Below are 26,721 nucleotides of genomic sequence, written 5' to 3'. Positions count from 1 at the left end.
TCTTTTGTACTATTAAATCAAGATTCCTTGCCACCTACTGCTAGAACCCAAAGCATGTACATTCCCACTTCCAGAAGTAACAGTCTTCTTTCCCTATTTCTAAACAAGTTTTTTAGGTATGCTTTTTTTTGGTGAGGAGGATTGGCCCTGAGCTAACCTGTTGCCAATCTTCCTCTTTCTTTTTATCCCCTCTCTAAAGCCCCAGTACATAGTTGTGTATCCTAGCTGTATGTTCTTCTAGTTCTTCTATGTGGGATGCTGCCACAGCATGGCTTGATGAGCAGTGTGTAGCTCCACACCCAGGATCTGGACCAGTGAACCCAGGCCAGTGAAGTGGAACAGATGAACCTAAGTGCTATGCCATCGGGCCTGCCCTCTAAACAGGTTTTTCACAACCATTCATTCAGCAAACCTGACTGTTTATGTCATGCCTGTGCTCAGACACTAAGGAGTTAAAGATGACTGAGACATTGCCTCTGCCCTTGAAGAGGCTGAGAGCTACTCTCTGTTCTTCCATGCTAAGTTTTCATGTGTGGCTCTACTCTTGAAGCAGATTTAGCAGCTGATCATTTCTCACCACCTCCAATGCCGCCATCCTGGCTGAGCCACTATTCCTCTCCCAAGGTTACTACAATAGCCTGCAAATGAGTCTCCGTGCTTCTGCTCTCCTCCCTTTAGGCTCTTCTCAACATATCACTCAGAGCAATTATTTAAACATCTAAGTCAGATCACACACAGCATTCTTCCCCTCAACACCCTGCAATGGTTTCCATTTTTGTCCAAATTAACAGCCCAAGCCCTTACAGAGATCAGAAAGGCTCTTCACAATCTGATTCCCTACTACCTCTCTGACCTCATCGCCCACCCTCCCCCCTCACTCACCCAGCTCCAACCACACTGGCCTCCTTGTTTCCTGATCACACAAGCAAACACCCACTTAAGGCCTCTGCTCTAGCTATTTCCTCTTCCTAGAATAATCCAGTTAGCTAACTTCCTCACCTACCTCTTTTAATTCCACTCAAACGCCATCCTTTCAATAAGGCTTACTTCAACTACTTTGTTTAATACTAAACCACAAGCTAATACTCCTCATCCTCCCTATAGCCCGCTGTTTTTTAAGTTATCATTTCATCACCTTCTAACAGACTCTCTGATTTACTTATTTATTAGCTTCATTGTCTGACTTCCTCAACTAGAAAGATAAGCTCCAGAAAGGCAGGAGTATTTGTGTCTTGTTCATTGATGTATCCCAAGCACTTAAAATATTTCCTGCCACATGGTGGGTGCTTAATAAATATTTGTTGAATAAATGAATGAATGTAGCAGTGCTTTTTTTTGTTTTCACAGACTGTGATCAGGCTCAACATCAAATAACTGCAGAACACATCACTAGAAACTCTCTTACTATATCAAGCCTCAATTTCCTCTAACCTCTGGTTTTCCAGTGTAGTTGTGGTCAATTGTATTATTGTCATAACCACTCCCTCCCTCCCTCCACAATAACAGGATTGTGTTTCCAGGTGTTTGCCATGTGTCCTGCCTGCTTCCTGTAGGAATAGGCGTATCCATGTCCCATTGACTTTAAGCTTGGTCTTGTGACCTACTTTAGTCAATGGCATGTGAGCAGAAGTGACAGTGTGCTAGTTCTGAGCAAACTTTACAAGGCATTATGTTTCCACTTGCCTCCTTCAGTTTCTTCTCTCTACCAGGGGAATAAACTGCCCCAGGTCATGCTGATCCTCTAGAATGCATCCCTGAATGAGAAAACCAGTAGGGCAGATCTGAACCCAAGCTATAGCTTGGGAACAAGCCCAGTTGAGCCCAGGAAAGCTTAGTGGAGGCAAAGCAACCTGCACATCCATGAGTGAGAAATAAATATTTATTGTTGTAAGCCTTTGAGATTTAGAGCTTGTTTGTTACCACCTTCTTTGCCATTCAGCAACTGTGTAAACTTGGGACAGGTATCGTCTGTGGTGGTTTAAAAATGTACCTGCAAAGTATTTCACATTCCTCTTCTATAAGGTGGAATCGAATGCCTCTCCTCTTGAATGTAGGCAGACTTTGTGATGGTTTCTGACAAAGGAAACATGGCAAAAGTGAGGCTAGGTGATTTACAAGACCGAGTCATGAGAAGGATCACTTCTTCCTGGCTCTCTCTCACTCTTGAATTGCTCACTCTTGAGGAAGACAGCCACCATGTCTGAGGACACTCAAGCTGCCTGTTGAGAGGAGGAATTGAGGCTTCCTGCCAACAGCCATGTCAGTGAGAACTGCTGCCTCAACCAACATCTTGGCTGCAGCCTCGTAAAAGATCTCATGCCAGAATCACTCAGCTAAGACCCACAGAAGAGATAAGGAATAATAAATTACCTACTAAATTTTGACATAATTTTGTACACATCAATAGATAATTAATACACATTCTCTGAGGTTCTGTTTCTTATCTTCTAAATGGCAATTGATGTTGACCTTGCCAAGTTGTAGATGTTTTACTGATTTATTGAATGGTCTGAACCAAGTAGAGTACCAACGGGAAACACTTTTATTTTCCAGTTGAAGGCTTCAACCATGCTCTGATCTTTTCCTTTTCTCTGCATAATGTCTAGACATGTAAAGGCTGGGTTGAAGGAAATGTGCACATAAAATATTTGACAGCCATTGCCAAAATGCCTTGCATGTTGGTTGTAATACAAATAGTGAATATTTATTGAGTGCTAAGTCTGTCAGGTGCTGTCTAAGCTTTATCTGGATTACATTTTTAAATCCTCTCAACAACCTTATGAGGTAGTTATACTATAATCCATCTTTTACAAATGATAAAACTGGAGCATAGAAAGGTAAATTACTTGCCAGAATGTACACATCCAGCATTCAAACCCAGCATTCAAAATGGCTCCCAAACCATTGCTCTCTACCATGGCTCCACTTATCTCAGTATAACATTGTGTGAGGCTGCCTGTTTCCCCCACAGCCTTGCCAACAGGGTGCTGTCAAGCTTTTACTCATTGCCTAGTCAATCAATTGAAGTTTTAATTAGAATTTCTTATCTACAAATGAGTTTGAGCATAGTTTTATATCTTTAAATTTTTTTAATTATTTCTTTTTTGTGAACTGTTTGTGTATGTCCTATGCTTAATTTTTTTATGTGGTTGTTGATCTTTTTCTTACCTATATCGAAGATGTGTGTGTGTTTATCCCTATGTTTTAGACTTACTCCCAGTATATTGTTTCCTTTATCTTGTTCATTGTTTTCTCTTTAAAAGTTCATTCATTAGATTATTTTTTACATTCTTATATAGGTTTTTAATTTTTTTTTTCTAATTTTTTTTGGTGAGGAAGATTGGCCCTGAGCTAACATCTGTTGCCAATCTTCCTCTTTCTGCTTGAGGAAGATTGTCACTGAGCTAACATCTGTGCCAATCTTCTTCTATTTTGTATGTGGGATGCCGCCACAGCATGGCTTGATGAGGGGTGTGTAGTTCTGCACCCAGGATCCAAACCTGTGAACCCTGGGCCACCAAAGCAGAGCCCACAAACTTAACCACTACACCACCAGGCTGGCCCTCTACATTTATTTTTTAATTTTTAAAAAATGTTGCATTGATTATACATTCACAAATTTCAAAAATCAATATATTATCTATCATACCATATATTTTATATATTATATATATATATGGTAAAAACCTCTCTCTGTCCCCCATATTCCCAGTTTTCACCCTGATAACCTCTGTAAAATTTTTCTGGTATATCATTTCAGAGTTTCTTTATGCAAACATGAATGTCTATTCTCAATTTCCTTCCTTTTTTATACAAAAAGTAGTCTATTATTCCCACTGCTCTGCATCTTGCTTTTTTCCTCTTAATGTATCTTGGAGATCTTTTCATATCAGGATATAGAGAGCTTCCTTTTAGCTCCTTAGTATTCCATTATATGGATGTACCTTAAATATTTAACAAATCTCCTTTTGATACACTTATGTTGTTTCTAGTATTTGCTATTTCCAAACAATGCTGCAATAGGTCATCTTGTACATCCATCATATTGCACATGTGTAAGTATATCTGTAGGGTAAATTGCCAGTGGGAAGTAGGATTGCCAGGTCAAAGGGGATATGCATAATCTTGGTAGATATTGCCATATTGCCTTCCATGGGTATTTTTGTCAAACACATCCACCAGCAATGAATAAGAGTACCTATCTTCCAACAGCTTATATAAAAAATGTGGATTTGTTTGAATTGATGCCAATCTGATACATGAAAAATGACAGCTCAGTGAAGTGTTATTTGCATTTCTCTTATTCTAAATGAGAATGAGCATCATTACATGTATGTAAGAGCCTTTTCCATTTTATTTCCTTTGAACTGTTTGAATTCTGTGTCCATTTTCTTTTGAGATTATAGTCTTTTTCTTCTTGACTTCTAGGGACTATTTATATATAAGTAGCAAATGTTTTTCTATATTGTGTGTTTGTGCAGATTTTTTGCCATGCAGAAGTTTTTTCAATGCAATTAAATTTATGAATCTTTTCTTTTATGGTTTCTGGATTTTCAATACTAATATTTAAAAAGCTTTGTCCCCCTTCAAGATTATAAAGGCATTGTTCCATGTTTATTTCTAGCAGTTTATGGTTTCATTCTCTTATATTTAAATTTTTGATAAATTTAGAGTTTATTCTGATGTAGAGGTAAGGATCCAACTTTTTAAAAAAAGATGGTGACCCAATAGTCCCAACATCACTTTTGATGGTTCCTATTTTTCCTACTGATTTGATACAGCAGCCTCATCATTTACTAAATTATTTTAGGTATCTGGTCTATTTCTGGAATTTCTATTCTATTCTATTGGTCTATTTTTTCATATACTAGTGACACATAATGTAATAATTCATATAACAAACATATTTATAATATGTTTTTTAAATTTTTAAACAATTTTGTGAAATATATATACAAAGGTATTTATAATCTTTTAATCTTATTGGGGTTTGTAGTGAGTTAAATGGTAGCTCCCCAAAAGATATGTCCATGTCCTAATTTCCAGAACCTGTGAACATTAGCTTATTTGGAAAAAGGGTCTTTGCAGATGCAATTAAGTTAAGAATATTGAGATGAGGAGATCATCCTGAATTACCTGGGTGGACCCTAACCCAACAATATGTCCTCATAAAAGAAAGGCAGAGGGATATTTGAGACAGAAAGAAGACAAGAAGATACTGACACACAGAAGAGTAGACAATGTGAAAGAAGCAGAAGTGGAGTGATGTGGATACAAGCTAAGGAATCCAAGGATTGTCAGCTGGCCAGCAATGGATTCTCCCTCAGAGCCACCATAATGAAACAACTCTGCCACACCTTGATTTTGGAATTTGGGCCTCCTGAACTGTGAGAGAATCAGTTTCTATTGTTTTAAGATGCCAAATTTGTGCTAATTTGTTACAGCAGCCTTAGGAAATTAATAGAGTTTCACTATATGAGGTCTTTCGCTGCCTTCAAGATTGTCTCCACGTAAAAAAATACCTGGAGACAAATGAAAATGAAAACAGAACATATCAACTCTTATGGGATGCAGCAAAAGCAGTGCTAAGAGGGAAATTTATAGCAATACCGGCCTACCTCAACAAACAAGAAAAATTGCAAATAAGTAATCTTAAACTACACCTAACAGAACTAGAAAAAGAACAAACAAAGCCCAAAGTCAGCAGAAGGAGGGAAATAATAAAAATTAGAGCAGAAATAAATGAAATAGAGACCAAAATGACAATAGAAAGGATCAATGAAACTAAAAGCTGGGGGGCTGGCCCCATGGCTAAGTGGTTAAGTTCACAAGCTCCGCTCTGGCAACCCGAGGTTTTGCTGGTTCAAATCCTGGGCACGGATATGGCACCACTCGTCAGGCTATGCTGAGGTGGCATCCCACATGCCACAACTAGAAGGACCCACAATTAAAAATACACAACTATGTACTAGGGGGCTTTGGGAGAAAAAGGAAAAAAATGTTTTTAAATCTTAAAAAAAAAAAAAAGAAACTAAAAGCTGGTTATTGAGAAGATAAACAAGATTGACAAACCCTTAGCCAGACTCACCGAGAGAGAGAAGTTTAAATAAATAAAATTAAAAATGAAAGAGGAGAAATTATAATGGATATGACTGAAATACAAAGAATTATAAGAGAATACTATGAAAAACTATATACCCACAAATTGGATAATCTAGAAGAAATGGATAAATTCTTAGACTCATACAACCTCCCAAAACTGAATCAAGAAGAAATAGAGGATCTGAATAGAACAAGCACAAGTAAAGAGATTGAAACAGTAATCAAAAACCTCCCAAAAAACAAAAGTTCAGGACCAGATGGCTTCTCTGGAGAATTCTACCAAACATTCAAAGGAGATTTAATACCTATCCTTCTCAAACTATTCCAAAAAATTGAAGAAGATGGAACACTTCCTAACTCATTTTATGAGGCCAACATCACTGTAATACCAAAACCCAACAAGAACAACACAAAGAGGGAAAATTACAGGCCAATATTGCTGATGAACATAGATGCAAAAATCCCTAACAGAATATTGGCATATTGAATACAGCAATACATGAAAGGATCATACACCATGATCAAGTGGGATTTCTACCAGGGATGCAGGGATGGTTCAACATTTGCAAATCAATCAATGTGATATAGCACATGAACAAAATGAGGAATAAAAATCACATGATCATCTCAAAAGATGCAGAGAAAGCATTTGACAAGATCTAACATCCATTTATGATAAAAAGTCAATAAAATGGGTATAGAAGGAAAGTACTTCAGCATAATAAAGGCCATACATGACATACCCACAGCCAACATCATACTTAACAGTGAAAATCTGAAAGCCATCCCTCTAAGAACAGGAAGAAGACAAGGGTGCCCACTCTTGCCACTCCTATTCAACATAGTACTGGCAGTTTTGGCCAGAGCAATTAGGCAAGAAAAAGAAATAAAAAGTATCCAAATTGGAAAGGAAGAAGTAAAACTCTCACTGTTTGTGGACAACATGATTCTACATAAAGAATCAATCAGAAATAACAACTACAGCAACAGTGCAGAGTACAAAATCAACTGACAAAAATCAGTTGCATTTCTGTAAATAATAATGAACTAGCAGACAAAGAAGTCAAGAATACAATCTCATTTACAATCACAACAAAAAGAATAAAATACCTAGGAATAAATTTAACCAAGGAAGTGCAAGATCTATACACTGAAAATCATAAGACATTATTGAAACAAATTGAAGAAGACATAAAGAAATGGAAAGATATTCCATGCTCATGGATTGGAAGAATAAACATAGTTAAAATGTCCATATTACCTAAAGCAATCTACAGATTCAATGCAATCCCAAGAGAATCCCAATGACATTCTTTGTGAAAATAGAACAAAGACTCCTAAAATTCATATGGGGAACAAAAGACCCCAAATAGTCAAAGTAATCCTGAGAAAAAAGAACAAAGCTGTAGGCGTCACAATCTCTGACTTCAAAATATACTACAAAGATGTAGTATTCAAGACAGCATGGTACTGGCAGAAAAAGAGACACACAGATCAATGGAACAGAAGTGAAAGCCCAGAAATAAAACCATACATCTATGGATAGCTAATCTTCAACAAAGGAACCAAGAACATACAATGAAGAAAGGAAAGTCTCTTTAATAAATGGTATTGGGAAAACTGGATGGCCACGTGAAAAAGAACGAAAGTAGACCATTATCTTATACCATACACAAAAATTAACTCAAAATCTATTAAAAAATTGAATATAAGACCTGAAACCATAAAACTCCTAGAAGAAAATATAGGCAGTACACTCTTTGACATCCAGTATCTTTTGAAAACCATGTCTACACAGGCAAGGAAATCAAAAGAAAAAATAAACAAATTGGACTACATTAGACTAAAAAGCTTCTGCAAGGTAAAGAAAAAAAATGAACAGACAGCACACCAACTGGGAGAAAATTTTTGCAAATCATGTAACTGACAAGAGGCTAATTTCCAAAATATATAAAGAACTCATACAACTCAACAACAAAAAAACAACCAACCCAATGAAAAAAATGGGAGAGGATATGAACAGACATTTTTCCAAAGAAAATATACAGCTGGCTAACAGGCACATGAAAAGAGGTTTAACATCACTAGTTATTAGGGAAATGCAAATCAAAACTACAATGAGATATCACCTCACACCTGTCAGAATGGCTCTAATTACCAAGACAAAAATAACTAATGTTGGAGACGATGTGGAGAAAAGGGAAACTCAGACACTGCTGGTGGGATTACAAACTGGTGCAGCCACTATGTAAAACAGTATGGAGATTTCTCAAAAAATTAAAAATAGAAATACCATCCAATCCAGCTATCCCACTACTGGGTATTAATCCAAAGAACATCAAATCAACAATACAAAGAGATCTATGCCTCCCTACGTCATTGCAGCATTATTCACAATAGCCAACATATGGAAGTAACCCAAGTTACCATCAACTGATGAATGGATAAAGATGTGGTGTATATATATACAATGGAATACTACTTAGCCATAAAAAAAGACAAAATCATCCCATTTGCAACAACATGGATGGACCTTGAGGGTATGATGTTAAGTGAAATAAGCCAGACAGAGAAAGACAAACACCATATGATTTCACTCATATGTGGAAGATAAAAAACACAGAGATAAAGAGAACAGATTAGTGGTTACCAGAGGGGAAGAGGGTGGGGGAGGTGGGCAAAAGGCACAAAGGGGCACATCTCTATGGTGACAGACAAAAACAAGACTATTGGTGGTGAGCATGATGCAGTCTATACAGAGCCACTGATAAATAAGAATGTACACTTGAAGTTACACAATGTTATAAACCAATATGACCTTGACAAAATTTAAAAAACATTGTTTTTAAGATATATCTTTTTTATTATCTATTTCTAGTTTAATTAATAATGAGTGTTATCATAATCCATTCTTCCTTTAATGTGCTATGGGTTTTTTTTGCTAATATTTATTTAGGATTTTTGCATTAATATTTACAAGTAAATTTGGTTGGTAGTTTTCTCTTTATGCTGGTTTTGACAGGTTTTTTTTTTCTTTCTGCTTTTTCTCCCAAAATCCTCCCAGTAGCTAGTTGTATATTTTAGTTGTGAGTCCTTCTAGTTGTGGTATGTGGGATGCCGCCTCACTGTGGCCTGACGAGTTGTGCCATGTCTGTGCCCAGGATCCAAACCAGCAAAACCCTAGGCCGCCTCAGCAGAGCGTGCGAACTTAACCACTCCGCCACGGGGCTGGCCCCTGAGAGGTTTTAATATCAATGTGATATTTACTTTATAAAAAGAACTTGGAATCATTTCCTTTGTTTCTCTATACTCCAGAAAAGTTTAAATGAAAGTATCTTTATATTCCTTAGAGTTTTTATAAATTTTACTTGTGAAATTCTCTGGACCTGGTGTTGTTTTGGGAGTAAATCTTTGACAATTTTTCTGTTTCTTCTCAGGTTATTAGTCTGTGGCAGGAATTGCTCATTGTCCACCCAAGATCCATTTTTTCTTTCCTTCTCACAGAAATAATCCTGATTTTAGCTGGATACATTGCCACTGGAATAAAGGACATTTTTCAGTCTCCATTGCAACTACTTATGGTCTTGAGACTATGTTCAAGTCAATGAGACGTTTGTGGATGTATCCTGTGGGACTTTCAGAGAAGAGTCTAAAGGGAGTTGATTCAGCTAGGGCTGGACTTTTATTTTTCATTTTGCTTTTCTCACTCCTTTATTCCCACACTGCAGATGTGAGGGCTGGAGCTCTGGCAGCCTTGTTGGATGCTAAGTTGATCTTGAAGAATGTCACCAGACACCAAGGTGGTTTAGCAGAAATGTATGAGCCTATATATCTCCTATATATCCTATATCTCTATATGACATCATGGAGCTGCCATATCAGCCCTAAACTCTCTGTCTCTACACTTCTTTTATAAAAGAGATAAATGAAGTTTTCCTTTAGTTAAGCCACTAGTACTTAGAACGTTTCATCATATTCAGTTAAACTTGGTTCTAAGAAATTGTAGTTTCCTTAAATTCTCTATCTTTTCTGAAGTTAATTGTAATAATTTATAATTTTACGGAAAATTATCATATGTTAATATGGCCAAGTGACACAGGTAAATAATAAAGTATAATAAAAGAACATTTATGTACATAGCTGAGCTCAAAAGAATGAAAGGGAAACTTCCCAAATGCCAGTAATGAGGAGAGAATTTGATGGTACATATTGTGACAAGCTTGTGAACTGGTGCTAAAGAAACTCTCAGAGATATTTACCTGGATACTGGCCATTAGGAAGGCAGTGTATTAACTATTTCTGTATAACACATTACCTCAATACTCAGTGGCTTGAAACAACAGCACTTATTATATGTCATAATTTTTATAGGTCAGGAATAGATTAGGTGGGTGATTCTAGCTCAGCGTCTTCCATGAGGTTGCAGTCAAGACGTCAGCCAAAGCTGCTGTCATCCTTGACTGAGACTGGAGGATTTCCTTCGAAGATGGCTTACTCACATGGCTAGTAAATCACTGCTGGTTGTTGGCAGGAGGCCTCAGTTCTCTCTACATGGGCTCTCCACAGGGCTACTTGAGTGTAATGACATGGTGGCTCGCTTCCTCCAGAGCGAACAATCCGAGAGAGAAAGAGAAGAGTGGAAGCTGCATTCTTCTATGATCTAGCCTCAGATGACATGCAGCTCCCACCACATTCTATTTGTTAGAGGTGGGTAATCAAACTTAGCTCACACATATTGTCCAGTTTCTGGTTTCACATGTTAAGAAGTTTGGAAGTTACCACTCACTGCTAACAACAAGTAAAGAGCCGAAGACATTGAAAAATTAACTCTTCTTGGATCCATAAAAGAGGGGAGGACACAGGGCAAACTGCTGCCCCCAAGACTGGAGAGACAGACAGGCAAACACAGGGAGGAGAGGCTTACTGAAGCAGAAACTCGAGCAGAAACGACTGTGAGGCTGGCGCCGGGGTAGGAAACCCTGAACTTCAATTGATGCATTGCTGGGGGTTCAGTGTGGACAACTCTGAGAGTTAATAACTCCAGGGGGACCCAGTCATAAGGAAGCCTGCACAATATTGTGAGATTTACCTCCAGGAGCTCGACCAGGATCCCTCAATAAATGTCAGACAAAAATCCCCTTGTGCTTGCAGCAGAGAGGAGGGGAAAAAGAATCATTTTGAAATAAACCAGGCACTCTGCTCTTTTTAATAAGGCCTGCCCACAGGGGAAACTAGTTAACCAGAGTCTAGCCAACTGAAGTATTATCAGAACATAACTGACCTGGGGGAAGAGAAATACCCAATTCCAGCTGGCTCTAGCCTTCCTTGTGGGAGAAGCGAAATAACTGACTCTAGCGACCCTGTCCCATCTACGAGGGAAGGAAAAACCTAAGAAACAATCCAGAGACACAGGCTCACTAAAAGACTGGGACATAAACAAAAGACTATAGAACACTTCTCTTACCCTTACCATCACATTACTAAAGGCCTATTTACAGCAGTTTCTTTTACCCAGTACATCTTGTCCAGCTATCAAGAAAAAATTACAAGGCACACCAAAAGGAAGAAAACACAATTTGAAGAGACAGAGCAAGCATCAGAACCATACATGGTGGGAAGTTGGAATTATCAGACCAGGAATTTAAAACAACTATAATAAATATACTAACAGTTCTAATGGATAAAGTAGACAGCATGCAAGAAAGATGGACAATGTAAGCAGAGAGATGGAAATCCTAAGAAAAAACCAAAAAGAAATGCTAGAGATAAAAAACATAGTAAGAGAAATGGAGAATGGCTTTGATGGGCTTATTAGTAGACTGGACATGACCGAGGAAAGGATCTCTGAGCTAGAGGATAAAGTCAGCTCACATTTCAGGGGAATGGAATTAGACTCTACCCTTAAAAGGGAGAATCATTAGGGAATTTGTAGATACATTTTAAATCCACAATAAAAAGATATAGGGAGGCGGCCTTAACTTAGCATGAGGAAGAGAACTAGAAATTAGATTCCCTACATAAAGCAAGAACACTAGGACTATATAAAACACTCTACACACTAATTCAAGAAGATGACTTGTCTCTTCCTAAGCCTCTGGGTGGAAATTAAAACCCAAGATTCTACCATTGGAGGAGGGGGTGGGAGGTAAGAAAGGGAAACCAGAATTCACAGTACCTACATTTTGTAGGAATCTGAAAGTCAAAAAAATAACATATTTTAAAAATTAACACATATGGTCTAGGGTCCAGGAAACCCTTGGATTATTTAGGTTCACTAGGAGGAAATGCAAAACAACTCTGTAAGGACCCTTCCATAACCTGCCACAGGATACAGTGGACTACCACAGATAAAAAATAATCCCTCTTGAAAATTAGCATGTGACAGAAAATCAGAAATTACAGAAGGAAGCATTTACCCTGGAAAAGGAATCAGTAGAAATGAACAGCAGACTTGGCTCCTTAGGAACTTCAAATAATACAATAATCTGAAGAAAATTATAAACTGTATTTAGAACATTTAAAGATTTTTTTTTTTTCCTTTTTCTCCCCAAAGCCCCCCGGTACATAGTTGTATATTCTTCGTTGTGGGTCCACCTAGTTGTGGCATGTGGGATGCCGCCTCAGCGTGGCTTGATGAGCAGTGCCATGTCGGCGCCCAGGATTCGAACCAACGAAACACTGGGCCGCCTGCAGCGGAGCGCACGAACCTAACCACTCGGCCACGGGGCCAGCCCCCTAAAGATTTTTTTTAGAGATCTAGAAATCACAATGGGAGAACAGGACATAAAGTGAAAAGAGCAGACAGATTTGAAAAAGAACCAAATAAAACATTAAGAAATGAGGGCCTGGCCCGGTGGTGCAGTGGTTAAGTTCGCACGTTCCGCTTCAGTGGCCCGGGGTTCACTAGTTTGGATCCCAGGTGCGGACCTATGCACCACTTGTCAAGCCATGCTGTAGCAGGCGTCCCACATATAAAATAGAGGAAGATGGGCACAGATCTTAGCTCAGGGCCAATCTTCCTCGGCAAAAAGAGGAGGATTGGTGGCAGATGTTAGTTTAGGGCTAATCTTCCTCAAAAAAAAAAATTTAAAAAAAAGAAATAGGCATTGAAATGAAAATCTTATGCATTAACATATTAAATATAGCTAATAGAGAATTAGTAAACTATAAGATTGATCTGCAGATACATATCACAGGGGGATAAAGACCAGCAAAACACAATAGAGATGAAGAGACTCGGAAGAAAGTCCAATACATATAGGTAACAGGAGAACCAGGAAAAATTACATTCTTCAAAGAGAATTTTGAAAGAGACATTGACTGAGAATTGCCAGAAGTGATGGAAGATACAAATCTCAAGTTGGAAGAAGCACACCAAGTCTGGAGCAAGTTATATAAAAATAAACCTAGATGCATTGTAGTAAAGCTTCAGGCAAGAGGAAAAAAATCTTAAAAAAAAGAGAGAGATTACCTACAATGGAATAACAAATAAATTGACAGTAGTGTCTTTCTTATTGTGTGCTGGAAAATAGCATTTTAAAATCTTCAAACAACTATCCACCTTCTAAGGAGACTGAGTTAATGAGGGCTCTCTCACTACAAACACATGGAAACTAATATTCAAGGGTGAAAATGAAATAAAAACATGTTCACACTAACAGAAGTTGCCATTGCTAAAGAAACCACTGCAAGATGTACTTCAGTGAGAAGAAAAATGAATCTTCAAGATACTACCCAGTGGGTAAAACTAATTTGTTAAAACACACATATGAAAATATAATCAATCATTGATTATAAAAACCCAGTAAAAACAGTAATTATAATGACAATGTCAATTTGGGGTCAGAGTATCTTAAAAACAAGTGGAACTAAAATACTAATGAACAATGCTGTGTAATATTAGAGGAGGTTGACAGAGGCATCCAAGTTTTGTACAGTATCATGGAGAAGGGCAGGGACGGAGATGAGTTTCATAACCTCACAAGTCATGTGGGCATATTTAAATTTTCTGTGTAACCAGTAAAAAAAAAGTGTATAATTTTCAAACATGCAAATGGGAGAAAAGGAAGAAAATATAAATTAATCAACATAAGACAGGAACAGAGAAAAAAACTCAAAGAAAGATCATGAAAAATAGAAAAGACAAAGTCAGGTACCAGACATAAACCAATAATCATAATAAACATAACTGGATTAAACTGATGAGTCAAAAGACAAGATTGAACATAGAAAGTTTTATAAAGGGTTATTAAAATCAATTAAAATAAAACTTATAGTTCTTAGGAATGCATATATATGCAATCAAAGTATATAAATAGGAAAGCAAGAAATTATAAAATCAGGATTCAGAATGACGTTCCTTTAATTGGGAGAAATCAGACGGCTGAGATGAGCAGCACCAAATGATTAGATATATAGATGTTTTTCAAGGTCTTACTTGTGTTTTGGATGGCACATTAACAAGTGCTAATTATTAAAATTAACTACCTAAATTTCCAAACTAATAATCAAAAGCATGGCATTCATGGGGCTGGCCCAGTGGCATAGTGGTTAAGTTTGCACACTCCACTTCAGCAGCCTGGGGTTCATAGGTTCGGAACCCGGGCGTGGACCTAGCACCACTTGTCAAACCATGCTGTGATGGCATCCTACACAAAACAGAGGAAGACTGGGACAAATATTAGCTCAGTGACAATATTCCTCAAGCAAAAAGAGGAAGATTGGCAACAATTGTTAGCTCGGGACGATTCTTCCTCACACACACACAAAAAACGCGGGGCATTCATGGACCAATGATGACAGTATGTCATGAATCATATCAAGGATTATAATTAATCTAATTCTGTGCACTTGATGTCCAGAGGAAATTATTTCTTAAATAAAGGATAGGAAAGGTATACTAGGCTAATATTTTCTAAAAGATTTTGTACTAGCTACATTAATATCAACAACATAAGCATTGTTAGATATAAAGACTTTATGATTAAAGGAATAATTCCACAAGAAGACACATAATTGCTGAACCTCTGTATACCTAAAATCATATCCTTGGAATCTATAAAGCAAAACCAACAGAATACTAGGAGAAACGGACAAGTCCCCTCCCACAGCATAGTATTAACAAACCTCTCCCAATAATCAATAGATCAAATAGACAAAAACTTAGTAAGGATGTAAAAGAATTTGAACAATACAATTAACAAACTTGAGAAACTAATATTTTCAAAATAGAAAATCTGCTAACATAATTCTCCACATTAATAGGTTAAAAGAAAAAATATATTACCATTTTAACATATGCAGAAACATTATTTGATGACATTCAAGACCCATTCATGATGAAGACTTCTAGTACATGAGGACTAGATGGGAATGTTCCTAATGTTATGAGGATAATAATCAGAAACGCACAGCAAATATGCTATTTGCAGATGTATCCACTCAAAATTAGAAATAAGATAAGGATGACTATTACTATGACTTCTCCTTGACATTGTGCTGAACAGATGACTAGTGCATCAAGATAAGAAAGAGAAGAAAGCAAAGGAAGAAAGAAAACTCTCCTTATTCATAATATGATTGTATAAAAATACAGTTATGTTTGGTTCTCAAGAAAAGATGATGAAACAATGGGGGAAGTGTGTTGAGAGCAGTCACTGGAGGTAGTGGGGTGGTATTATGGACTGAATATTTGTGTATGCCCAAATTCATGTGTTGATGCTTTGACCCTCAATGTGATGGTATTTGGAGATGGGACCTGTGGGAAGTAATTAGGGTTAGATGAGGTCATGAGGGTGGGGCCCTCATGATGGGATCAGTGCCCTTTTAAGAAGAGACACCAGAGAGCTTGACCCTCCTCCCTCCTTGGACTTCCTAGCCTCCAGAACCGTGAGAAGCAAATTTCTGTTGTGTAAGCCACCCAGCCTATGGTATTCTGTTATGGTAGCCCAAGCAGACTAAGTCAGATGGGGTGAGATGAGCAGGGAAGGAAAGAAGTTGGGATGGGAGGACTTTTAGATTGATTTAGCTGAGAGACTGTTGTGGAACACATTTACATTGCACATACACTAAATGATTAGTTCAGGATAAACATATATGGAAACAGACAATTTCATGCAATACACAAGGCTTTACTTTTTTCTTTTTTTGAGGAAGATTTGCCCAGAGCTAACATCTGCCAATCCTCCTCTTTTTGCTGAGGAAGACTGGCCCTGAGCTAACATCCATGCCCATCTTCCTCTACTTTATATGTGGGATGCCTACCACAGCATCACTTTTGCCAATCAGTGCCATGTCCACACCTGGGATCCGAACTGGCAAACCCCGAGCCGCCGAGAAGTGGAACGTGCGCACTTAACCGCTGCGCCACCGGACCAGCCCCAAGCCTTTACTTTTTAATATTAATTTACTTTTAAAATCCAAGTGAGTGCAGTCTATAATACACTTTTTTAAAAATCTGAGGTAAAAGAAAAAGTCCCACAAAAAACTTTAACTTACAAGAGAAGTCTCTCACTGCTATGTCAGATGATCCTTTTTCCTTGATATATCATTTTCAAACTTAGTAATATCACCTTCTATTTGTTAAATGTAGCATTTATAGATTACAGTGTCCTTTCACATAATGGCTATTTGCTGTTCCTCACAACAATCTTGCAAAGTAAGAAGATAGGTGAAGAAACTGGGGCCTTGAGAGGTTAAGTACAGTAATAGATGCCAGTGGTGTCCTGCCGGGGTGCCCTTCACCCAGTCAGTACACCCATTTCCTGATTGCAATGCACCCACCCTTTGATTGCTGAGTTGGCGGCTAATGGCTCAAATCCGCCCCTTCTCTGAAGAATTACCCTTGGACAAAGGGGCTGCTCTCCTCTCTCAGGGCAGCCTTCAGTCAATGAGTGACTCACTGAGGGTACAAAAGGCTGGCCCTCGCCTCAAGGGCAAGTTTTATTCGAGGCCGGTCTTCCAAATCAGGCTAGGGCTAAACTTTAACTGAGACCACATCTTGCTCAGCCCATTCCTCTCCCATATCCTGCTTCCCTCACTGCCTTGCGTTTTTTTTCCCTGCAGCTTATTTCTCCTCAGTAATTCCCCTGGACCTGAATCCCTGCCTAGGTTCTGCTTCTTGGAAACCCAACCAAGTGAGGTCCACACTCTAGAACTCACTGCGCATGGACTCCATCCCTGGGACCTGACTCCTGGCCCCCTTTTTCACTATACCATGTGGTATGGAGACACAACAAAGGATGAGAAGAGACTACTTCAATATTTGAACTTTTGACCCTTAACTCACTCAAGACAGGGGACTCTATCCATGACAATTACTGTAACCACTGATAGCTAATCCCCAGACCATTTCTGTTTGGTAGGGGAAGGTATTCTATACTTAACATTTCTATCAAATGATCCCAGAGCTTTATCCTTTACACCTGCTGTGATGTGGAAATTCATCTTGTGCTGCCCCCCAAAGTGTAGAACTTTTCTCTGATAGAGAGGGAAATGGATGCCTTAGTTTAAGCTGACATTTTATGGAATTCTTAGGTGATGCTGTGTATGAGGTAATTTATCTCCCTGTGATGGGAAACTTAATACGGGCTTTGACTTAAAATCCAACTTCCTAGGCCACTCACTCAGTGGAGAAACAAGAAAAAAGGAGATAGAGACTGGGATCGAGAAAGGACTCAGTCACCACATCCGCTTAATGATCTCAACCTGAATCAACATTTACATTTCAAATTTGCTTCAAAGTTATCCAAAGGAAGTGAGTATAATATAATATATATAATAAACAATAAATACATAATAATATAATACATGTTATATATAATATAACATAATATGATATGATATAATATAAGGTATAAATGAAACAAATGGGCCATGAGTTGGTAACTGTTGAAAGTGGGTGATGAGTACATGGGGGTTCACTATGCTATTCCACTGTTGTTTGTTTGAAATTTTCCAGAGGGGTTAAATTATATAATCCCCAATTCAAGAGTTGGCTGCCCCGTGCAACACATTTTGGAGTTACTGAAAACGGCACAAAGCTCAAATCGTGTATGCACAGGGACCATCCTGAGCAAACTGCAGGATGTTCCTGCCTTCACTCCCATCTCTAGGGAAACTTCCAAACATCAAATACATTAAAGGAAAAAGATGGAGCTGCAGCCTTGGTGAAGAAATCATAAGAGGGAACAAGGGAGGGGAGGCCAAGAGAGCCTTTCGGATCAAGCCTCAAGCCTGTTTTAGTCCCAAGAAGAGTGGATTCCTGCTCCCCATGAGGAAACTTCCCTGGGAAAGAGCTTCCTTTGGGTGCAGAACACACAAGGTACATAAGTCTTCTTTGAGCTGCTACCAACACATTCTCTCACCCATTATCCAAACTCTAGGAAAACTTCCCAACAACATACAGGGAGGCAAATTTTTCTCCAGACCTAAGCCAAGCAACAGAAAGGAAAGATTCAGGAGACTTCAGACAGCAGTTTTTAAAGCATCTTATCTGGATGGTGATCCCAATCTCTGATGTGGCCTTGTACCCAGGATACAGAGGACTTTTTGTAACGCTGAAGACGTGACGGAAAAGCACTAAAGGAGTTTCAGGTGACTAAGCTTAAGTGAGGAAATGTGAGAATACCAATATGAAGCATGACACTATAAACAGATAGGGATTTGGAGTCAAAAGTCAAGGGTTTAACTAAAAAGATCTGATGTTAGATGTTAACATTAAGGGAAGCTGGGTGACGGATATATGAGAACTCTATTTTTGCCACTTTTTTATAAGTCTAAAAGTATTCCAAAAATAAAAAGGTACTAAAAATAAAAGTCCAGGGTTTAAACCCTGGCTCTGATGCTTGGATTTTCTGAGCCTCAGATTCCCCATCTGTAAAATGAGATCATGATAATACTCATTCTCCTGCGTGGCTGTTGTAAGGACCAAATGTGGTTAAGTAAAGGGAAGAACTCTGCAAACAACAAAACACCCAGCCAATGCTGGTCACTATTCCAAGGGAGTGTCATGTAGGAGCCAGAGGGAAGCAGTAAGGCAGAAAAGATGTTTACCATGTCGGTACTGGCCATGGGAACACCAAAGACCCATTTATCATAAAACATCAGCAGGGCTCTATGTGATCTTTAGGAATTAAACACAGATACAGACCTTTCAGGCAAGTCGGCTACAGCAGCACCATTTATTACAATATTGGGAAGGTTTAGCAGCCATCTCAATGAGAATAAATAAGAGATGGGGGTAGTAAGAACTGGGAAGGGGTAAAGGAACCAAAGGGAAAGCAGCAGCTTCAAAAACCCAAACCTTCCTCTTCAGATGCCCCTGGACCACAGGTCAGCATTTGTTCTAAAACACATTTAGTGGAGACAGGAAGAAAGGCATTTTCTAGTCTTAACCTACCCCCACACGACTTGGCCAATGATCCAGAAAACTTGCACATAGCAAAGTTTAGACCAGCTCAGCCACCATGTGGATCTTTTGATGGCGGATGAGATTGCAGTGGCGATTAAAGCTTTTCCCACATTCGTTGCACTGGTGAGGTCGCTCCCCGGTGTGGCTTCTCTGATGCTCGATGAGAAATGAACGCCGACTGTAGCTCTTACCGCACTGGCTGCACTGATGGGGCTTTTCTCCCTTGTGGATTCTCTGGTGCTGGATAAGACCTGCACTCTGACTGAAGGCCTTCCCACACTCCTTACAGTGGTACCGTTTCTGTATATTGTGGATTCCTCGGTGATTAAACAGGCCAGAACTGCGACTGAAGGTTTTCCCACACTCGTTACATTCATAGGGTCTTTCTCCAGTGTGAATTCTCTGATGTCGAATGAGACCTGAGCTCTGAGCAAAGCTCTTCCCACATTCATCACATTTGTGCTGTCCTTCTCCTAAGGGCTTTCCCCAGTGCCCTTCTATCCGACCCTTGTGTTCACCAACTTCTCCACGTTGGTGATTCTGGTGTGATACCTCCCAGATCCGTCCATAAAATATTTTCCCATGTGGCTCCACTACCTTAGGACAGTCTTTCCTTAGCACCAACTCTCTGTCCTCAGTCTTGGTCATTTCATCTGAAACAAAAAAGACCAGGTAAATATCACTTGTTCCCTGAGTCTATGGGAGGGTCACTATGTGCTCAGAAATACAAGGTGCTTCTAACCTGATGTAACCCTACAGCAGAGTAGGGAGGTTAGAAACAGAAGGGCCAGGTGGTAACACCTTCCTCCAGGTAATACAGAAGCCTGCCTTCTTTGGCAAAATGCAGCTCAGTCCATCCTTACGTGGACTGGGCCTGGAAAGATTTTTTTATACTTGCTCAAGGGAAAGAAGGGTCAGAATCAGGCGGCATCTCTGGAGTTTTCCCTTAGAACACTCTCCTCATTTTGAAGTAGGGAGCCTTAACTTCCCAAGGAAAGTTACCTCATGTATACATTCATTCATTCATTCATTTATGGAACAAGTATTAAGCTTGTACTATTCTAGGTGCTTCAGGAAGTACTTTATGACTTTCAAATCCACAGCCATCCTAGGTGCATTCCCAGTACAAGGCCTGCACTCTAGCATTTCTCTCTTCTGAAAAGCTCTCACCTCAGATAACAGCAAGGCTCTCTCTCTCACTTCCTTCAAGTTTTTGCTCAACTCTCACCTTCTTAATTCTTTTATTTAATACTGCAATCTGTTTGCCCCATCCACAGCATTCATAATCTCCCTTATCCTGTTTAACTTCTGCTTTATTCCAAAGCACGTGCCACCTTCTAACATACTATATCATCTCCTTATTTGTATGTTTTTTCTTTGTCTTCCTCTTGCTACAATCTAATCTCCATGACAGCAGTATCTTTCTGTTTTATTCCCTGAGAATCATGCCTGGCACATAGTACTTGCTCAATAAATATTTGTTGCATGAACGAAAAAGAAAGTATTGAAATCAATCTTATTACTATGGCCTCAACTGACTGGCCCAGGGACTGGCACCTGAGCCAAAGGCGGCCCCATAGGACTGGCCCATATTGGACAGGGTCCAACCAACTCAATCAGACCCTCTTTACTTGGAGGAGTTTAAGGTGAGAATGGAGATAAATAGACAAAAACTGTCTAAACACTAGAGTGCAGCTGCTGTGGTGTCCTTAGGATGTCTTAGGTTCCCTGGGTGTGATTCCACCTTGTAACCCAGAAAAGCCCAAGGAAAACAGCCCCCGACCCCTTCTTTTTACAAAACATCTGGCTCTTCCTCTCACATCAAACTGCATTGTCCCTCATGCTCCTGGATAGGTACCTCTTAGGACTCCTCTGTTGTTAGACCATGGCTCTCTTCCTTCTTTTAGCTGAGATATGACAACAGGTTTGGAAAACAGAAATGTGTCTGCAGAGAAGAAACGGGCCACAAGTGGGATCAGTCCTACCCTTTTGCCCAAACTTCACATTTATATCTGAAATGTACAAGGGAATTGGGTAGAATATAAAAACGAAGACATTTCCCACCTTTCGGTAATTACCATTTACACAGCCTTCCATGACTTACAAAGTCCTTTCACAGACATATCAAACTAACTCACCACAAAACCCTTTAAAGTTATTATCCCACCTCTTTAAGAAGTGGGGAAAAAAAGAAAGATAAATATATAGGTAGACATATATAGCTATATATTTAGAAAAAAGTCTGGAAAATACACAGCAATTTGGTAAGAGTGGTTATTCCTGGGGAGTGAATTTGGAGGACAACCTCCACTTTTACTATATAAACCTTTATTATTTGGATTTTTTACAATCAGCATGAATTCAAAAAGAAACTCAAACTCAGTGATCTGAAATAACTTTAAATGTTGCTTAGCTGAAAAACAGAAGAGCTGGAACTTGGATTTGGTGCTTGTAATCTCCAACATTTCCTCTGTCACTATGTTGCTTTACAAAATTGGCTTTTCCTGAAAGTATAACACACAGCTGCACTGATGGTCCTACAGGGAGAACTCTCCCATCTGTAGATGCCCTCTGGATACTTTCCAGTAGCCATAGTAAATGCTTAATAAATATTTGCTGAAGGAATGAATGACTAAATGGATGGATGGATGTGTGGATGAACTTACTTAGATGTGCCTCTTGGAAGAGGGGTTCTCAGCCACATTCTGGATGCTGTCTAGAAGGCAGAAGAAAGGAGAAGATGGCCAGAAAACGAAAAGTCCAAGTTCATGAGGAAATGAAGAAGAAAGAAACAAAGAAACTGACTGGAAAGATACTCTTAAAGGAAGAAAACAAAACCAGAAGAAATTTTAATCTGATGAGATCACGGGAGCCAAAGGAAAGTCTACAGTGGGCACAGAATTTACTCAACAAGTACATTTTAATTTAAATCAAGAGATGGGTTCCAAGTGACAGAAATCTGTGATAACAGTATGATTGCTAGGGTAGATGAAATAAATAGAAGCAGAAGACAGAGAGGCAACGGAAGGTGTGGCTCTGATACATATGGGGTAATGTGAAAATGAAAACAGCAGAACTCTGCTGTAGATTGATTGTCAGGTAACAAAAAGTCAGTGAGAGGCTGTGATGGTAAGTGTGGGAAATTAGACAGAAGCTGGAGCCAATGGCTGCAGGCAGAGCTAGAAAGGGAAGGCAGCTGACTCAGACCCAAGTGTCCAGTTCTGCCCCACTGGTACTCAGTACTGCCACCACTAAGATCACATATAAGGAAATGGCAAGTCTGACTCCACCAGATTCTCCAACCACCTGCCACCTACCGAGCATACCTCACACCTCTCTACTCTGAGTGTAAACCCCAGTCAGCAAGGGTGGCACTGGCAACTTCTGATAAGAACAGCTACTATGTACTAAGCATAACGCATGCCAAGTGCTCCTCATAAATTGTTTGTATTCATTGCTCACAACAACCTTCTGAGGTACATACCTGTTACAGTCTGAATTGTGTGTGCCCCCAATTCATATGTTGAAGGCCTAGCCTCTGAGAGACTCTCTTTGCACACAGGGCCTTTAAGAAGGTAATTAAGGTTAAATGAGGTCATAAGGGTGGGGCCTTAATCCAGTAGGACTGATGTCCTTACAAGAAGAGGAAGAAACACAAAAGCTGGCGCGCTCTCTCTCCACACGCATGTGCACAGAGAAGTGTCCATGTGAGACACAGCAAGAAGGTGGCCTCCTACAAGCTAGGAAGAGAGGTCTCCCCAGAAACCAACTTGATCTTGGATCCCTAGCACGCAGAACTATGAGGAAATACATTTCTGTTGTTTAAGCCCCCCAGTCTGTGGTATTCTGTTACGGCAGCCTGGGCGGACTAAGACAATACTACTATCCACCCCATTTGGCAGATGAGGGAACTGACATCAAGTAGTTAAGAAACCTGCACAAGTACAAGCAACTTCCAAGAGGCCAAGCCAAGATGTAACCTATGTCTGTCAAGCCTCGAAGCCCATTCTCTAAAGCTGCTCTCCATAGCGATTTCTGAAAGTCTTCCTAATGTATCACGTGCCAGAAGACCAGAGAGCTTCCAGGATGGTACCAAGGGGCAAGACTGCATGCAGGGGGAGGGGACAAAGAAGACCACCCTAGACGCTTAGAAGCACTGAGCATTGTTGCTATCTGGTAAAGTCTTCTGATCGCCTGTCTCCCCAGCTCTAGGTTTTGTGTTTTTGCTTGACCAGGTGGGATACGTTCAACATCAGATAAACCCTGTCCCTCACCTGCCTCTCCAATAGAGCGCGGCTCCTGAGCAGGGTCACATAAGAGCTGGGGCTCCTTAGGCTCAGACTCAAGGCTCAGTGACGTCTGCTCTCCAAGAGGCACTGTCTCTTTAACGAGGTCTTCTTGTCCCCGTCTGTGGGCTACCATCTGAGGACAAAGAGACAAGATTTGACTTCTGCAGAAATTAACTGTCTAAAGAAATGCTTTCCAAAAATAAGCGGGAAATTCTATCACCAAAGTCAAGGAGATACAAAGCAGAGGATACAAAGGTCCTTGGTAACCAGCACATACTTCTTCCCTAGCAAATCACTTTTCCTACCTCATGCTGTGGTTCATCAAGCTCTCTCTCCAGATCCTCCAGCAAAGTCACAGCCTCTTCCCCACTCTCCGGACAGTGTTCCCTCACCCAGCCCTGCAGCTCCTTCGGCAGGATGGACAGGAACTGCTCCAGCACCAGCAGCTCCAAAATCTGCTCCTTAGTGCTCACATGTGGCCTCAACCACTGGTGGCAAAGTTCCCGGAGTCGGGTAAGAGCCTCCCTGGGTCCAGGGGTCTCCTGGTAGCAGAGCTGCCGAAAGCGCCTCCGGAAAATTTCCCTTGCCAGTGGATTATTGCGTTTCAGTCTGGATTCCTGCATTTGGAGCTGACTTTCTGTCTTCATTTTCACTCTGAGAAGTTCTTCCCTCACTTCGGGAGCTTGAACATCCAGGGATAAAACCTCCTTTGAGCCTGTATTCATCTTGACCTTGAATAACTTAAAAAGTACCCTCCAGCTGGAGCTTGTTTCAGAAGCACCTCTGAAGGTTTCCTCCTAAGCAGTAAAAATCATTTATATAGAAAAAAGGCAATAGCCGAAGACAGCAACTGATAATATAAGCAATTATCCTAGACCCTAAAGCCCTTCAATGAAAGTAAAGTGACTTGGTGACCAAAGGATGGGAATGATGGAAAACATAAGGCATAATGAGCACAGGCTTTCAAGCTATCCAGACCTAGGTTTTATTCCGATTCTAACATTTACTAATTGTGTGCCAATTCCTTAGCTTCTTTCAAGCTCCAGTTTCTTAATGTGAAAAAGAAATAGCAAATAATACCTTATGGAGTTCATGGAAGAATTAGGCACCACACAGACCACTCAGAATGGTTAAAAAGTTCAGCCCCACTGTATAAAAGCCAAAGCAGAGAAAAAATAAATGGAAATATTGTTCCTGTATTTGACTAAATGAATGAACTCACTTTTATTTTGAAATCTTGAGTTTTTAAAATTAATCTCTTCAAAACAACCATTTAGAGTTGGTATCATTTTCACTAAATTGACAGAAAGGAAAATTCTGGTAGATTCCAAGTCCTGTGAGCTTTCCACCCTGCTCGGCTGCTGCCTGCGAGTAATGGTCAGCACTGCCAAACAGTCACAACATGCTTTCTACACAGGACCATATTTAATCCTCACAATCACCCTCTGAGGTTTGATGACCACAATCACTATGTCACTACATAAGAAATGCAGGCCAGGGGAAGTTTAGCAGGGAGCCTAAGATCAAATTCTTTGTGAGGACAATCCTAAGAATCCACAGAAGCCGGAAGGAAGTCTTCTGCTCATACCCAGGCGGTGCCTGAAACCCAGGAGACCTGTGTGTCTCCAAAACCTCAGGAAGTGCAGCCCAGCAGCTGAATTCCAGCTTGACCAGGCAGGCCTGCCACAGACATCTAGGGAATCAGAATTGGGGATGGGGGGGGGGCGGGGGAAGAGAGCCCCCGAATATGCATCTTTAACAGGCTCCCCAGGGATGTGCATGCACTCTGCGGTTTGAGAATCAATGAACTATGGGAAAGGGAATCGGGAAGTGCCACATTCTGCAATGAAAATCGGTCCATTCAACGCCCCTTCATCTGCTTTTAGAACCAAAATGTTCTGTCTGAGAGGGTATACTGGCTCTCCATGGCGAAGGCTGCACAGTCATTTTTAATTTGTTCTTGACTTCCTCTCCCCGAAGGTATGTCCCCAGACTCCAGGCGTTTCCTACTCTGAGTCCTAATCCGGCTGTGGTTATTCACGGTCACGACCCTTCAGCCTCGCAGGCCTCCCACAGCCCTCTCCCGTGCCCTGTCCCCACAGCCGGGGATGAGGAGCCTGGTCCAGGGGGCGCCCGGAGCTGCCGAGCACAGGCCACAGCCTCCCCCTGCTCCGCCCTCCCCGGGGCTGAGGGTCACCGCCCACACCCCTTTCTCAGGCACACCAACAGACCGTAGGTTCCAGGGGCGGACTCACGAGACCTGCAAACGGCGAAAAGGGAGCCTGGCGCTATTGCCTGGGCGTGGGAACGAGCGCCCAGCCCGGACAATGGCCCGCCCGGAAGACGCCTGCCCGCCGCGCGGGGCCCACCAAGCAGAGGCACTTCCGGCCGGTCTAGGATTCCTTGTCTCGTTTCCTACCTCCGGCGCTTGCCTCACCTGGGCAGAAACCCCCAATTTCCTGGGTATACAGTTCTTTTTCAGCAGTGAGTCACGTGATCAGAATTTCATACATGTGTGGGCCCCATACAGGTTTAAACTGCAAACACAGATGAAGCATAGACTATTGAAAAATTTATTTTTAAAACATTTAAAAAGTAATACATTACCTATGGTTTAAAAAGAAAAAAAAACTCAGACTGCCAAAATTAATAAATTAGAAGGTGAGATCTCACCCTTAGTCCCACTTCCCTCTCTTTCTCTCTCTCTCTCTCTCTTTCTTTTCTCCCTTCCTATCTTTTGTTTTTTTGCTACAAAAGTTGTCTGAATTTTAGTAGTAATAAAAAATCAGTCCAAAACCAATTAAATTAGTTTTACTGGAACAAACAAGCGTGTTTATAAGTACTGTTAGTCAGTGATCAATTTTATTATGTCAACCAGAATGCTGGTATAGCTTAGGTTAAACTATGTTTTGTTTTGTT

General features: G+C 40.2%; 1 protein-coding gene across 7 annotated transcripts; it reads right to left on the bottom strand.

The window, feature by feature from the left end:
* Positions 1-1,861: 1,861 nt before the first annotated feature.
* On the bottom strand, positions 1,862-26,255 carry ZSCAN9 (zinc finger and SCAN domain containing 9). Of its 7 annotated transcripts, XM_070245026.1 has the most exons (7): positions 26,034-26,171; positions 24,883-24,950; positions 24,108-24,599; positions 23,788-23,935; positions 21,372-21,458; positions 19,502-20,166; positions 1,862-2,073 (listed from the first exon to the last, which is right to left on the bottom strand). In XM_070245026.1, exons 3-6 carry the CDS (start codon positions 24,525-24,527, stop codon positions 19,550-19,552), a joined length of 1,272 nt encoding a protein of 423 aa, XP_070101127.1. In that variant the 5' UTR covers positions 24,528-24,599; positions 24,883-24,950; positions 26,034-26,171; the 3' UTR covers positions 1,862-2,073; positions 19,502-19,549. The 7 variants fall into 7 exon arrangements, with proteins under 7 accessions (XP_070101127.1, XP_070101126.1, XP_070101130.1 ...); XM_070245025.1 differs by lacking the exon at positions 24,883-24,950 and having other exon boundaries at positions 26,034-26,176; XM_014734272.3 differs by lacking the exon at positions 1,862-2,073 and having other exon boundaries at positions 19,254-20,166; positions 26,034-26,172.
* Positions 26,256-26,721: the final 466 nt, after the last annotated feature.

Source organism: Equus caballus, chromosome 20, assembly GCF_041296265.1.
Source record: "Equus caballus isolate H_3958 breed thoroughbred chromosome 20, TB-T2T, whole genome shotgun sequence".
NCBI classification, from domain to species: Eukaryota; Metazoa; Chordata; class Mammalia; order Perissodactyla; family Equidae; genus Equus; species Equus caballus.
The sequence above is the reverse complement of the archived record's forward strand: the minus strand, read 5'-3'. Positions and strand labels throughout refer to the sequence as shown.

What these genes read in the sequence shown, in the direction of transcription:
- ZSCAN9 (XM_014734273.3), bottom strand. Translation starts at nt 24,527, where the DNA reads ATGAATACAGGCTCAAAGGAGGTTTTATCCCTGGATGTTCAAGCTCCC. An exon ending in TTGATGAACCACAGCATGAG is followed by an intron (nt 23,936 to 24,107) that starts GTAGGAAAAGTG and finishes CTTTGTCCTCAG; the next exon opens with ATGGTAGCCCACAGACGGGG. An exon ending in GCGCTCTATTGGAGAGGCAG is followed by an intron (nt 21,459 to 23,787) that starts GTGAGGGACAGG and finishes TCTTCTCTGCAG; the next exon opens with ACACATTTCTGTTTTCCAAA.